The sequence below is a fragment of the Chrysochloris asiatica genome, unplaced genomic scaffold (assembly GCF_000296735.1).
Source record: "Chrysochloris asiatica unplaced genomic scaffold, ChrAsi1.0 scaffold00022, whole genome shotgun sequence".
Taxonomy (NCBI): domain Eukaryota; kingdom Metazoa; phylum Chordata; class Mammalia; order Afrosoricida; family Chrysochloridae; genus Chrysochloris; species Chrysochloris asiatica.
The window spans coordinates 24,470,641-24,484,796 of record NW_006408540.1 but is presented as its reverse complement, the minus strand read 5'-3'; the positions used below and the strand labels follow the sequence as shown (position 1 = coordinate 24,484,796).

General features: G+C 40.7%; 1 protein-coding gene across 1 annotated transcript in view; it reads right to left on the bottom strand.

Moving 5' to 3' along the window:
• Positions 1 to 9,288, bottom strand: part of RB1 (retinoblastoma 1) — a 250,862-nt gene extending 241,574 nt beyond the window's left edge. Inside the window, exons 1-2 of the mRNA XM_006837641.1 lie at positions 8,950 to 9,288; positions 3,958 to 4,084 (exon numbers count right to left, since the gene is read on the bottom strand). Coding sequence (XP_006837704.1) covers positions 3,958 to 4,084; positions 8,950 to 9,101 — 279 coding nt within the window. The 5' untranslated portion in view covers positions 9,102 to 9,288. The remainder of the gene's footprint in view (positions 1 to 3,957; positions 4,085 to 8,949) is intronic.
• Between the last annotated feature and the right edge of the window lie 4,868 nt (positions 9,289 to 14,156).

Below are 14,156 nucleotides of genomic sequence, written 5' to 3'. Positions count from 1 at the left end.
ATATGCATATAAAAGTTGAACAGTAAATAAAGAAAACCATAGAATAATTGATGCATTTTAGTTACAGTGCTTGAGGAAAATATTTAAAGTACTATGGACTGCCAAAAAAAAAAAACAATCTGTGTTAGAAGTATAGCCAGAATGCTCCTTGGAATCCAGGTTGACCAGACATCGTCTCTCATACATCAGATATATTATCAGGAAGGATCAGTCCCTGGAGAAGGATATCATGTTTAGTAAAGTGGAGGGTCAGGGAAATAAAGGAAAACTGACAATGAGATGGACTGGCAGAGTGGCAGCAGCAATGGGCTCAAATGTAGCAACGATTGTGAAACTGGTGCAGGACCGGGCAGTGTTTCATTTTGTTGTGCATAGGGTCGCTATGAACCGGTATAGACTCGATGACACCTAACAGCAACAACAACAACAATATAATCGATACTGTTAAATTTTTTTTAAAGAATAAAGAAATTGCTCATCCAGTTGCCATTCCTGTTTCAATAGCCAAAAGCTACTGGAATCACTGCATAGGGAACAGGCTCATTCTGTCATTACTTATCCTTCTCAGCATACACTCCACCACATTCTTCTTTAGAAGTTACTGTATAAATAGGTATTAAATTCTCAGGTCACCCCTTAAATACTTAACTCTTACTTAAAATATTATTTCTAAGGTAAAGGTCTGGTAAGTTGCAACAGATCCACAGGATGTCTTCCCCCTGTCATACTCCACACCAGGGATGTCCCTTCCTTCCCCAGCAGTGAAAAGGTACAATACCAAAGGTAACATGAAATGTCTTCCTCCAGCATGTCTGAATCCCCATCATGATCTCAATTATGAACTGAAAGTTAAAAGATGGCTGTTCCCATGGAAGGTGGAAACAGACAGGAGTTAAAAAGAGAAGCAGTTCACTAGGCCACTCTTCCATGGCTCCACCAGGTGGGTTCAAACTGCCAATCTTTAACTTATCAGCCACTAATAATGCAAACCCTTTGCACCACCCAGGCTCCTAAAAAGCAGGTAGTAACATTTTTCACATATACATTCAAGTAAAAAGCCAAGGAGGGCTTTTACTAGTCACACTACCATCGCTATTTTCAACTTAAAAAAGAAGTTTTCTGTGAACTAGTATTAGATTTCTGTGACTCTAATACTATATTGCTCCTCCAAACAAATTTGAAAATAACCCACTTATAAATTGAAAATTACTTATATTCATCAAGACTCTCTAAAAGCTATTTCTCCCTACCTTTCTAAAACTAAAATTTTAGGATTTTAGGAAAAGAGAAGTGAAGGCGCTGATTCCTTTCCATTGCATATGCATAAAAATACCTTGGTACATGGAGTACACAAATCAGTGGAAATATACATAAATGCTTTGGAATGCTAACATAGAAATCATTTTGTTTAGGATGATAATACAGAAATCATCCTCATCTGTAAGTGGATGCTTCAGTAATCCTCTTTTTTAGAGAAAGAGCTCTGGAAATATGTTTAGATTTTTGGAATTGTGGTGACTTGTTTCCCTTTTCTATTACTAGAGATTTTCCATATGGCAATAAACAGTTCTTTCATGGTATGTGCTGTGCATACCCATATTTTCCTGTGTTGATCAGTGAAAACAGTCCAGCGCTCTTCTACAATGCAGATGAGAAAGCATATTCATTAAAGGTACAGTCTGGTGTGTGATTTAGCAGCAATTATGCAGAATCTTATAAAAACAAGGGGGTTCAAAAAGTTCCTAGTATTCTTAACTTTAGACTCAGTGATTTAATGGTTTCAATTTGATGTAAGAAAACAATCAAAGACTCATTTATTAATTTATTTAACAAATTTCCAAGGACTTACGTTGTACCTGGCAATATTCTTATGACTAAGGACATTTATCAATTATTTGGAATGAACACAGAAAACTGAAGAATTGATGCCTCTGAATTACAGTGTTAATAAAAAATCTGAAAAAAAAATAAATGTCTACTATAAGAGTTAACAAATTAAAATACAATCAAAGGGTAAAATACTATACCACCACTAGATAATGCTCCTGACATTAAGCATTAAGAAAATGCTGACAAGCTAAGCAAAAAAAGAAGAAGAAGAAAAGAGAAACAAGATCTAAACGATATATAACTAACTATAAGAGAAGTCTTCAAATGTTCATGGAAAATTTCTATTATCTTGAAATTCCATTTTTCCAGGAACTTTTGAAGTCCCTCATATCTATGATCTCAAATCTGTATTTGAGATCTTTTTAGACAGGGAGCTTGGTCTAGTTACTTAATCTCACCGTACTTCAGTATAGTGAAGATTTTACATTTTACATGTGAAATAAGGAATCTAGTATGCTGCTGTAAGATATGCACTGGACTGCACAGTTGGTTTGAACTGCAAAGTCAGCAGTTCAAACTCACCAGTCACTCCTCTGAAACCCTATATAGGATCACTATGAGTCGAAACCAACTCAATGGCACTTAATAACAACATGTGAAATAAAGATTTTACATTTGTATTTGAAATAGGGTTCTATATGTGAAGTGAAACTACATATTCCATGTTAAATAAAAATTTGCAAAATAAAAATTTTCAATCTCAATGAATTTGTCATATGAGTTATTTGCAAAGTGCTTTAATACCTCACTTTCTACATGGGGCTCAGGTGAAAGATACAGCTTTCAGCAAAGATTTCAAGCCTCAGAAACCCTATACAGCGCCGCTATGAGTCAGAATGACTTGATGGCATTTAACAATAATATGTGGAGTTGGCATGAATCAGAATCAACTCCTTAGCAACTAGTTTCTGTTTGTCCCCCATGCATTTAGTACTAGGTACCTTTTCACTTATTATTATTGCACAAATACATATGTTGTTGCTGATAGGTGCTGTCAAGTTGGTTCCAACTCTTAGCGACCCTGTACTGTTTCTGAGGAGTGACTGGTGGGTTTGCACTGCTGACCTTCTAGTTAACAGTCCAGTGCTTATCCTACAGTGCCACATCAGAACTCCACATATACGTATATACATCTATAAATTAAAATTTGAATATATCAAAATATTATCAAAGATGCTAAGTTCTAACAAAATTGATTCTGCAGCAATCAGGGAGTTTGAACAATGACTGAATATTTTGTTATTGTTGTTAAGTGCCATCAAGTGACTCATAGTGAACCTGTGTAGGGTTTCTGAGGAATGCCTGGTGGATTTGAACTGCCAACCTTGTGGTTAGTAACCAAGTGCTTATCCTACACGGGAGTCACCACACTAGGACTCCGACTATTTATTGGAAGACAATAAAAAATTATTTTATAAAGTATGATTGCATTTTTTTAAAGTTATTATAGCATAGAAATATACAGTGATGTGGTGGTGGCTGTGTGCCATTGAGTAAGTGCTGACTCATAGCGACCCTGTATAGGGTTTCCACGGCTTTAAGTCTTTACGGGAACAGAAAGCTGCATCCTTCTCCCACAGAGCTTCTGGTAGATTCAAACTGCTGACATTGCCATTAACAGCCAAGCATGTAAACCACTATGCTACCAAGGTTCCTTAAATAGTGAAGTACTTATGGATAAAATGATATAATGTCTAAGAGCTGCTTTTAGATACTTTATTGACTGTTGTTGTTTGTAAGTGTCATCAAGTCGGTTCCAACTCACAGCAACCTTGTATAGGGTATGCAAGAAGTGGCTGGTGAGTTTGAACCACCGACCTTGTGGTTCAAACTAACTTTGCAGTCCAGTGCATTAGTCTACAACACCACACCGGGACTCCTTAGATACTTTAGTGAAGGATATATGTAGGGCGGTTTTTTTTAATTTAATATTAACAGAGGCAAATTAGCTTTGGAAATGGAATTATTATGAGCTTTTTTGTTAAAATTTATAAACTTTCTAATTGATCCAAAATTATTTTTTAAATAAGAAAAAGTATGTTTTTTCAATTTTAAGAAAATGCTTACCAACACTCCATCCACAGATGAAACTTTCTCCCAAGTTAACCAGGCTCTTTCTCTGACATGATCTGGTATCTTTAATTTCTGACACAATGCAACAAAGTCAGGTTCTTCAGCTTCTCCAAACTCAAGTCTATCAAATGAAAATTAAAAAAAAAAAAAAAAACATTTACACATACAATGCTTACATAGTTATTAATCAAACTGGTAAGTACAGCATTTGCCTCACTAATTTGCACATAACAGCAGTATCCTGAAAGAAAGCATCACTAAGTACTTTGAGAAATTATTTTATCACTGAAAAAAATTACACTTAGAATTTAAACATATGCTTATCTTATTTCTTAACTTCCAAAATAAGGATACCACACAATGAATACTGCTTGATGCCATTTGTTGTTGTTGTTAAGTGCCGTTGAGTCGGTTCTGACCCATAGCGACCCTGTACAGGGTTTCCCAGAGTGTGAGAGTATAAATCTTTACGAGAGTAGAAAACCTTATCTTTCTCCCGCAGAGCGGCTGGTAGTTTCGAACCGCTGACCTTAAGGTTCGCAGCCCGATTCGTAACCACTACGCTACTGCCATAGTGAATCTCATATACTTCAGAGAAGTAAATTAACTTTGCAAAAGTAGTTCAAGAGTTACAGCTGTTGGGGCTTTATTGGGATAATAATAATGATGAAAAGAATCAATTCAATGTTAATGACTTGTGACAATGCAGTCTATACTTTGGTGCTGTAAGATAAGCATTGGACTGCTCACCACAAGGATAGCAGTTCAAACCCACCAGTTGCTCCTCGGAAACCCTATACAGTGTCACTATGAGTTGGAACCGACTTAGCAGTACTTAACATCAATAATACTAATTAATACTTCATATAAATTATTGCTAAGCTTATTTCATCCCGTTCCTTAATCTCTCTTAACAAAGACAGGCAATACATTCTGGTTGGCTAATTCTTTTTTATTCATTTAATTATATTTAGCTCCTAATAATAATAATAGTTGAAGCTAAACAGTCCCCAGCTTATAGTTGAGTTCCACTCTGATGCCTAGGCCATAAATCGGCCTGATTAACTCGGATACCTCCTTTTTTTCGTTTTCATTATTATCAGTATCTTTATAAATGCAATCTTTTAACATCTGCTAGTGAACATCTGAGAATGATACTGTTGTTGTTAGGTGCCACTGAGTTGGTTCTGACTCATAGTGAGCCATGTACACAAAACACTGCCCAGTTTGTGCCATCCAGACAATGCTTGCACTGTTTCAGTCCATTGTTGTAGCCACTGTGTCAATGCATTTCATTGAGGGACTTCTTTTTCACTGACCCTTACTATCCCAAGCATGGTGTTCCTCTCTAGAAACCAGTCCCTATTGATAACATTTACAAAGTAATGAGATGAAGTCTAGCCACCCTTGTTTCTAAGAAGCATTCTGGCTGTACTTTTTCCAAGACAAATTTTTTGTTCTTCTGGCAATCCATGGCAATTCATCAACACCATAAATAAAAAGAATCAATTCTTCAGTCTTCCTTAGTCAATGTTCAGCTTTCACATGCATAGGAGGCAATTGAAAATATCACAGCTTGGTTCAAGTGCACCTTAGTCCTAAAAATGACATCTTTGTTTATCGCTTCAAAGCAGCAGATGTGCCCAGTGCAATACGTCATTTGATTTCTTGACTGTAGCTTCCACGGGCATTGATTGTTGAGTCCAAGTAAACTGACACCCTTGTTAACTTCAATCTTTTCTACATTCATCATGTTACTTATTGGTTCAGTTATGAGAATGTTGTTTTCTTTATGTTGAGTTGTAACCCCTACTGAAGATAGTAGTCTTAGTTCTTCATCAGTAAAAGCTTCAAGTCCTTTTCACTTCCAGGAAGCTAGACTGTGTCATCTGCATATCACAGGTTGTTAATGAACCTTCTTTCAATACTTACATTGCATTCTTCTTCATATAGTCCAATTTCTTAGATTATTGGCTCAACATACAGACTGAATAAGTATGTTAAGATGATACAACCCTGTGCATACTTTTCCTCATTTAAAACACACAGTAACCCCTGTGTGGCGCTGTGGGTTAATGTGCTGGACTGCAAGGTTGGTTTGATCTGCAAAGTCAGTGGTTCAAGCTCACCATCTGCTCCTCGGAAACCCTATACAGGGTTGCTATGAGTCGGAACCAACTCAACAGCACTTAACAACAACAACAACCCCTTGTTATGCTAGAACAACTGCCTTTTGGTCTATATACAGATTCCATATAAGCACAACTAAGTGTTTTGGAATTCTCATTCTTCAAAATGTTATCCATAATTTGTTATGATCCACACAATCAAATGCCTTTGCAGAGTCATTACATGCTGCCACACCAAATATAGTACAGATCACTAACAATTAAGATGTACGAAAAGGAAAATAAAACAACTAAGTATGGTTCATCATAACTCAAACACATGATAAATTAGGAGCTACCTGTATTTACTATGACCCTGTAGAAAATCTTTAGGTTGATGCTTTCACCGAATTTCCACATCAACCTTATTATCATCCTTATTTTACAGAAGAAACCAAATCATAAAAGTTAAAGCACTCACCTGAGGTCACAGCCAGTAGTAAACTATAAGCCAGGATATGAATCCAATACCCTAACTCACTGATCTATGCCCTTAACCACTTTGTATACGACTCCTACTTCTTTTTCAAAATGTAATTAACTATTGATTACCTCAACAATGTTGTTCCTAGTGATAGTTTCCCTTCCAACCACTTCATTTAAGACAGAGATAATACAACAGAAATGTGATCTTAACTCTCAGGTTAGAATTGAGCTCTCCCAGGGAATGCAGTTGAAGCAGGCACTGAATCCAGCTCTAAGGCTTACTCAGCCTCAGATTGACAGGCTGTAGTTACAAGCAGTTTAGATCATCTAGAGAGTGTGATTGTTCATGCTAATGAAATCATGTGTGGGTACGGAAACGCAAGAACAGACTGTATTTTGTGTGGTTTTACAGTATAAGGATTTAACTTCCATGAGAATTTTTGATAGCTCTATCATTTAAAAGGGAGTCCTGGTGTGGTACTGCGGTTTAATGCACTGGACTGCAAAGTCAGTTTGAACCACAAAGTCAGCAATTCAAGCTCACCAGTTGTTCCTCAGAAACCCTATATAGGGTCGCTATGAGTCAGAACCAACTTGAAGGCACTTACTAACAACATCATTTAAAGTTATATAAAATAATGTGCTGGGGTGGGGGTTAAAAGAAACCATTTTTCTTTTCCTAAGTGATGGTCAGAACTTAAGAAATTCTAGTTACCACATAATCAAGAATGCTTTCAAAGTTATACTGAAAACATTCAATTCTTTAGAGCAAATAGTCCTGGTTTTTCACCAAAGGAAAGTTTTGAAGTATTGTACACATTAGAGTTTAGTCAAAAAGTAAATTGTGATGTCTCCTTCAAACATCCAGACCTGTTTTTTATTTTTTTTTGTATTAACTCGTTGCTGTCAAGTTAATCCTCTGACTCATGACAATTCCATGTGTGTCAGAATAGCAAGAGTTTTCAATGCCGGGTCTTTCTTCCAAAGTTGGAACTCAAACCTTCAATCTTCTTGTTAGTAACCAAATGTGTAACTGTTTGTACCACCCAAGAATTTTTAATTTTTGCTGCTGTTGAATACATCGAGTCATTCCTGACTCATTGTGACTGCTGGGATTTCCAAGGAGCGGCTGGTGGGGTTAAAGCACTGGCCATTCAGTTCAAACTGACCTTGCAATCCGGTGCTTATCCTACAGTGCCACACCAGGACTTTTCGTTGATCCATAAGACAGTTCATTCAAATATATGAATTTTCAATATTTAAATTCTTTTTTTTTTTTTTGGAAATGGCCACAGAACAGGGTAAGGACTGGTGCGGAAAGAAACCATTCCCATCTCCAGCAGTGAGTCTGTACCGTCACGGTACAACCAGTGCTAACAATAAGGAATAAAGCATGCACTTTTCCATCTTGGCTACTCAACCACAAAGTATTGCAATCAAGAAAAACAAAATGTTGCAATGCAATAAATATCTCCTTGAAACCGTCTACTGAATCCACATGGCCTTGCTTAAATTTTGATTTCACTTGGGGTGAACGCAAGAGCATCCCTAGTTTATTTTTATGCAAAACAAAACAAAGAAACACGGCACACCAAGATCCCTGATCACGCCAAAAAATCAAAATGTTAAAAATAGGGGCATGCTAAGGAACTAACCTGCCAGAAGAGTTTTATCCAAAAGGGAAGAAATAAATAAAAGTTTAGAAACAAAGTGCAGCAAAAGTTTTAGCGCAGTGCTTCCCACCACTTTGGCTACAGCGAAGCGTTCCGTTCCTCCAGCCACTACAGCTGGCTCTGAACCCGCAAGGTCTCAAAACACCCAGTGGGCAACTGGCACCCTGGACGATGCGCTAAAGTGGGCCAGCGTCTCCCGAAGCTGCGGCCTCTCGCAGGACCTGCCGGCCTTCAGTTGCCGTCACATCAGAGGAAAATACTTGGAAGCCTGGCGTCGCCGAAGACCAAAACAGAAAGCCAGCCAACCATTTGAGTACTACCAAGCTCAACGGGAACAAAACTCGCGTCCCCTCCCACGCATGCCCGTCAGTCATTTTTTTGTATTTGATGGAAGTCGAACTGACCGGCCGCCACCGCGCCTCGGATCTCGCACCTGTCACTTCGCTCAGCGACCCGAGCCCCACCCGCCCGGCACCTGTCAACCTGGAGCCGAGACCCCTCCCGGCTATCCTCCCCTAGCTCCCGGTCCCAGAACCCTGTCACCCTCCTCCCAACCCTTCCCGGTGGTGGAGGGCAGGGAGGGACCCTCTTCCGCCAGGACCCAGGACCCTGGGACCCGGGTAAAGGCGCGCCCCCGCCTAAACGCCGCGGTGCTCGCCCCGGTGCCCCTCAGGCGCCCTTTCTGCGTTCGCGCCGCCGCGGCGGCTCTGCTCACTCACCTGACCAGAGGCAGGTCCTCTGGGCCACTGTCCTGCTCCGGATCCTCCTCCGGAGGAGACGGTGGTGGCGGCGGCGGCGGCGGCTGAGGCGCCGGGGGTTCCACAGAGGCGGCGGCGGTAGCGGCCGCTTTTCGGGGGTTTTTGGGTGGCATGACGCCCTCACAGGATGGGAGCTAGCGAGTTGTGGAAGAGGGTAGGGGCGGGGGACGTGCGCACACGTCGGGGCACGCCCCGTCCACTCTTGACTCCCGTTACAAAAATAATTTGAACGTCCCCTGAGAAAAACCGGACAAGCCCTCCCCCGCCCGGCAACCGAGCGCCGCGTCCAACCGCGGGAAAACGTCACTTCCGCCCGCGGCGTCACGTCCGCGAGGGTCCCGGGCCCGCCGGCGTCTGGCGGGCACCCGGGAGCCGGGCAGCGCGGGCGGGGACGCCAGGACGAGCGCGCCGGGCGTGGAGGCCGGGCTTGGCTGAGCGCCCTCCCGGAGGCAGCCGTCGTTGTTTGGACCTGTTTCTACCCGTAACTCTTTTCGGGCTGGAGTTCCCGGAACAGGCTTTCAAAAACCAGTCTTGGGACGAGGGGAAGTGAAATGGGGCTTTTTATCTAAGGGTCTGATCAGGGACTGTCTGACACTCAGGTCCTGTAAATTATATCTGGCAAGTGCACTCGAGGCCTTCACGGCCCATATCTTTCCATGGGTGGTTCCCTTCCTCTCCCCTCGACCTCTCTCGCCCAATCGGTTAAGCCAGTCTACCAAAACTAAAACAGACCATTACCCCTTCAACAAACATTTATGGAACACTTAATTGGTGCTGAACTTTACTAATCACTGAAGGATACACAGTGCAGGATAATTATTGGTCTTTGGGGGACTCACTGGTTAGGGAAGTAAAGGGGGCTGTGGATAATGAACAACCGTGGTAAATGTCTTCTTAAAAATAAAATCTTGGATTAACTCAAAAGAATACACAATACCGGTTTCCCCCTGTTAAGAGGTCCTCAGAAACCCACCATAAAACGAAATGGCCATAAAGAGAGCAATTACCATTAATTTACATGAGAAAAGTTTTTAATGTTACCCAAAACCCACTGAACCCACTGCCATCAGATAGTAGATTTCGATCATTATCAGACTAAAAAAAAAACACAAACAACAACAACTAGAAAAGCATACTAAATAACATAAACCTAAAATAACACTAACATATAATGTTCACAGACAAGTTTAAAGCTCTGGCGACTTGCTGAGATGCTCAGTGTGGCTCCCAGGGAAGGTGCTTCGCACTGCGTCCAGAGTACAGCTGCCTCTTCAATAGCTCCCTGAAAAATAAATGTTGAATGCTAGTTTCATTTTTTGCCATTTTTCCTAAAAGCAAAAAAAAAAGATTTATTTCAATTAACATACACAGGTACTAATGTAGCTCTTTCAAAGTGGCGCAAAGCAAACTTTTGAAAAACGGGGGATATCTATATTTGATAGGTCTAAGATTTAATAAACAATTTTCAAGTTGGGGCAACATTTCCTTCCAGCAAAAAGAAATTCTCAGGGGATGGGAAATTCCCAGAAACTTGAAAAAATAAATAAATTTTGCTTAATGAATACATTTCCATGGTGATGAGTTACTGAGTTAACAATACATCTGTAGTTATGAGACCTCTTGAAATTAAAATTAAGGAAGCACACAGCCTTTTTCCTTAAATCACAAGGTAATAGATTTACTAGCTAGTCTCTTTGATCTGGGGGGAACAAAGTTTAACCATGAACTTCAAGGTTTGAACTTCAAGGTCGGCAGCTCAAGCTCCATCCGCTCCTTGGAGACCCTATACAGGGTTACTATGGATCGGAACCAACTCAGGGACACTCAACAACAACATGAAGTTGAAGAGCAATTTGGGGTGAAAAAGCAAGCCAGTGAAGCTGTAGGCAAGATTAGTTTGGGGTCAGATATTTTTTATATTTGTAGGTAAGAGAAAGTTCTTAAAACCAAAGTAAAATGTCCAACTTTAGTTTCTGTTTTTCAGTCTTAATAGTGGTGCTATACCACGTTGTTGTTGTTGCTATGTGCTGGTGAGTCAGTTCCAACTCACAGCAACCCTATATAGGGTTTCTGAGGAGTTGCTGATAGGTTTGAACTGCCAGTCTTGTGGTTGACAGTCCAATGCTTATCCTACAGTGCCATGCCAGTACTTTGTTAAGGACCTTCGGAATGTGTAAGGAGCTCTTGAGAGGAGTAGTAGTTGAAAGGAAGTTGGCCAGCTTGACCTGACATTTAAGGTGGTGGTGATATAAATTCCCACTCATAGTGACCCTGTGTAGGGTTCCAAGGGTGTAATTCTTACAGGAGCAGAATGCCTCATCTTTCTCCCACAAAGTCGCTGGTGGATTTGAACTGCTGACCTTTCCGGGAACAGTCCAACACATAACCCACTATGCTACCAAGGCTTTTTAACATTTTAAGGAGAGCTAACTATATTCCAGGGACTGTGCTGGTCACATTATATAATTATTTAATCCTAGGAAACAACCTTTAAAAATAGGAGATGACAAAATGGGGGATTAGGCAGAAAGGCTGTACAGATCCTCTACAACAAAAATACAGAAACCAAAATGAAACAGATGCAGATGATAGTCCTGAAACACTGAGCTTCAGATGAAGAGAGAAAAAAGTGCATTGAATGCTTACTAGGCGAGAAAACTGACCAGACATGACAAAAAAAGTGACAGACTGGTGACCTATACCAGCCAACCAGACACAACATGGCCTTATTAAGCTTTTGTGAACAGCTTCAGAGACAAAACATATTGGCGTTGTAGAAACATAGCAGTGGCTCTCAAAGATAAAGGTGCTATTTTTTTCTTGTTCCCCACACTCCTCTAGTGGCCAAGGGCGTGGTCAGCCCCCAACCACCTACACCTGCAGGGAAACTGGCCCTTCCTACATTCGAAGCCACACAGAGTGGGGAGCTATCTGTATTAATCCCATCAGGGCAGACCCTGCTCCAAATTGGCAGAGCCAGGCCTGGCCAGCCCTTGACTAGCCCTCATTAGGAGTAGCAGCCAAGCAGACAGGTTGTTGTTGTTGTTAAGAGCCAGCAAGTCAGTTCTGACTCATACCAACCCTGTACAGGGTTTCCTAGGAGCGGCTGGTGAGCTTGAATCACAGACTGTGTGGTTCAAACTGACTTTGAAATCCGTTGCATTAACTCACAGCACTATACATAGGAGGATGGGGGAAAAAAAGGTGACTGGTGATTTATGCTGGCTGGGCAGGTACAGCATAACCATTTTGAACTTCATGGGTGGCTGTGTAGGCAAAAGGGTGCTTGGTGCAGAAGCATACCATGTATTGGTGGAGAGAAAGGTGTGAAATTTATTCTTGTACATTATGCTGGTAACCGCAGTTGTTGTTGAACCCTACCTGCGTACACTCCCAGGGAAGCGCCTACTCTCTGAGTAGCTGGAGTCACATCACTGGCAGTGAGGAGCTAACAGAACCAACCCTGGCACCTAGAATCAGGTATACCCTATTCCAGATCTACAGAGCTGGTTCTCGCCAGCTGTGGACTAACAGGACCTCTCACCCTTGACTGCCCTCTGGACCAGAAACACCCTGATCTCCCAGCTGCATGAGCTGATTTCAGATTGGGTGCCCAGGACACCTAGCCCTACAGGAACACTCAATCTAGGGTCAAGAGTGTTACTGTCTCATCTCTAACCCACCCACAATGTAAGGTCCTTGGCTGGCAGGAGACCCCAGAGTTTTCTCCTCACAGGTAGTCTGGTACCTGCTCTGGTTTCTTCCTTTCATTGTAGTTTATTCTTTCTTCCTCTCCCTTGCTTTCTATCCTTTCTATCTCCACTTTCATTTTTTCTTGTTTTTGTCTGCTTCTCTTTCCCAATTGCTGCTTCTTTCTTCCCCTCTTTTTTTTTTTTTACTACTCTCTAGTCTCTTTCCCTTTTGCTCATTCCTATCCCTAATTGTGTTTAGTTATTTTTCTTTCTATTTTCTCTCTCTTACTTTTCTCTTTTTTGTTTTCCTCTCCCTCTTTTCTCTCTTTGGTTCTTGTATTCTTTTTTCATACTATTGCCTGCTTTTTTCTTTTCTTTTCTTTTCTTTTTTTCCCTGCTGTTTGCTTGTTTATTTCTCTCTAGTCTGTATTTTCTCTTCTTACCTTCCAGCCACAATCATACTGTCTATAGTCCCACCCACTGGACAAGAGCCAATACTAGCTGCTATACATTGAATCAACTACAACAACCTACAGCGACAAAATCCATCCTAAACTGAACGGCACATAAAGCAAACAGAACAGTGCACACACTTATCCCCTAATCTCACCCACCAGGAGGCACTTGGTGAATGCCTAAGAATACACCAACATGCAATCATCAAAGTAATACACACCCAACACCACCACAATGTCTCAAAAGCAGCAGAAAATTCTGGTCACATGAAGAAATAAGACACTGTGACTCAAACAAATACCCATGAGGCAGAGCTAGAAAATATTTCTGAGAAAGAAAAGGAGTTGGAATTACCTGAAAAAGAATACAAGAGAATGCTATTTAGGCATCTTAAAATGATTAACAGAAATGTCAAGGAAAATAAGAAAGAATTCAGGAAATCACTACGAGGAACAATCAAATCAAATAAAAAAGGGATAACAGACCACAGAAACCCTGCAAATAGAAATCCAGAAGACTGATACTAAGATTTCGGAAATGGACAATATATTGAAAGGACAAAGGAGTATATTTGAAGCAATGGAAGCCCAAATTAGTGAGCTTGAAGAGAAATCTCTCAATACTAGTAAGCTAGATGAACAATCAGGAAAAAATGTACAGAAAGCCAAAGATTCATGTGGGACATGAAGAGGAATAACCTAATAGGTGGTGAGAATTCCAGAACAGGAAGAGAAAAAGAAACCCGCAGAAAAAATAGTCAGCTGTTGGAAGAAAATAACTAACATTATGAAAGACAAGAAGATAAGCATTCAAGAAGCTGAATAAACCCCAAACAGGATAGAGCCCAAAGGAAAACCAACAAGGCATATCATAATCAAAGTCTCCAAACAAAGACAAAGAAATAATCCAGAGGGTAGTTCAGGAAAAACAAAGTTACTGTCTTAATGGCTCTAGAGTTTTGAACACTGTTGAGAGAGTCACAGATCCAGTTCTACATGGTCACCTGGATTGACAGTCACG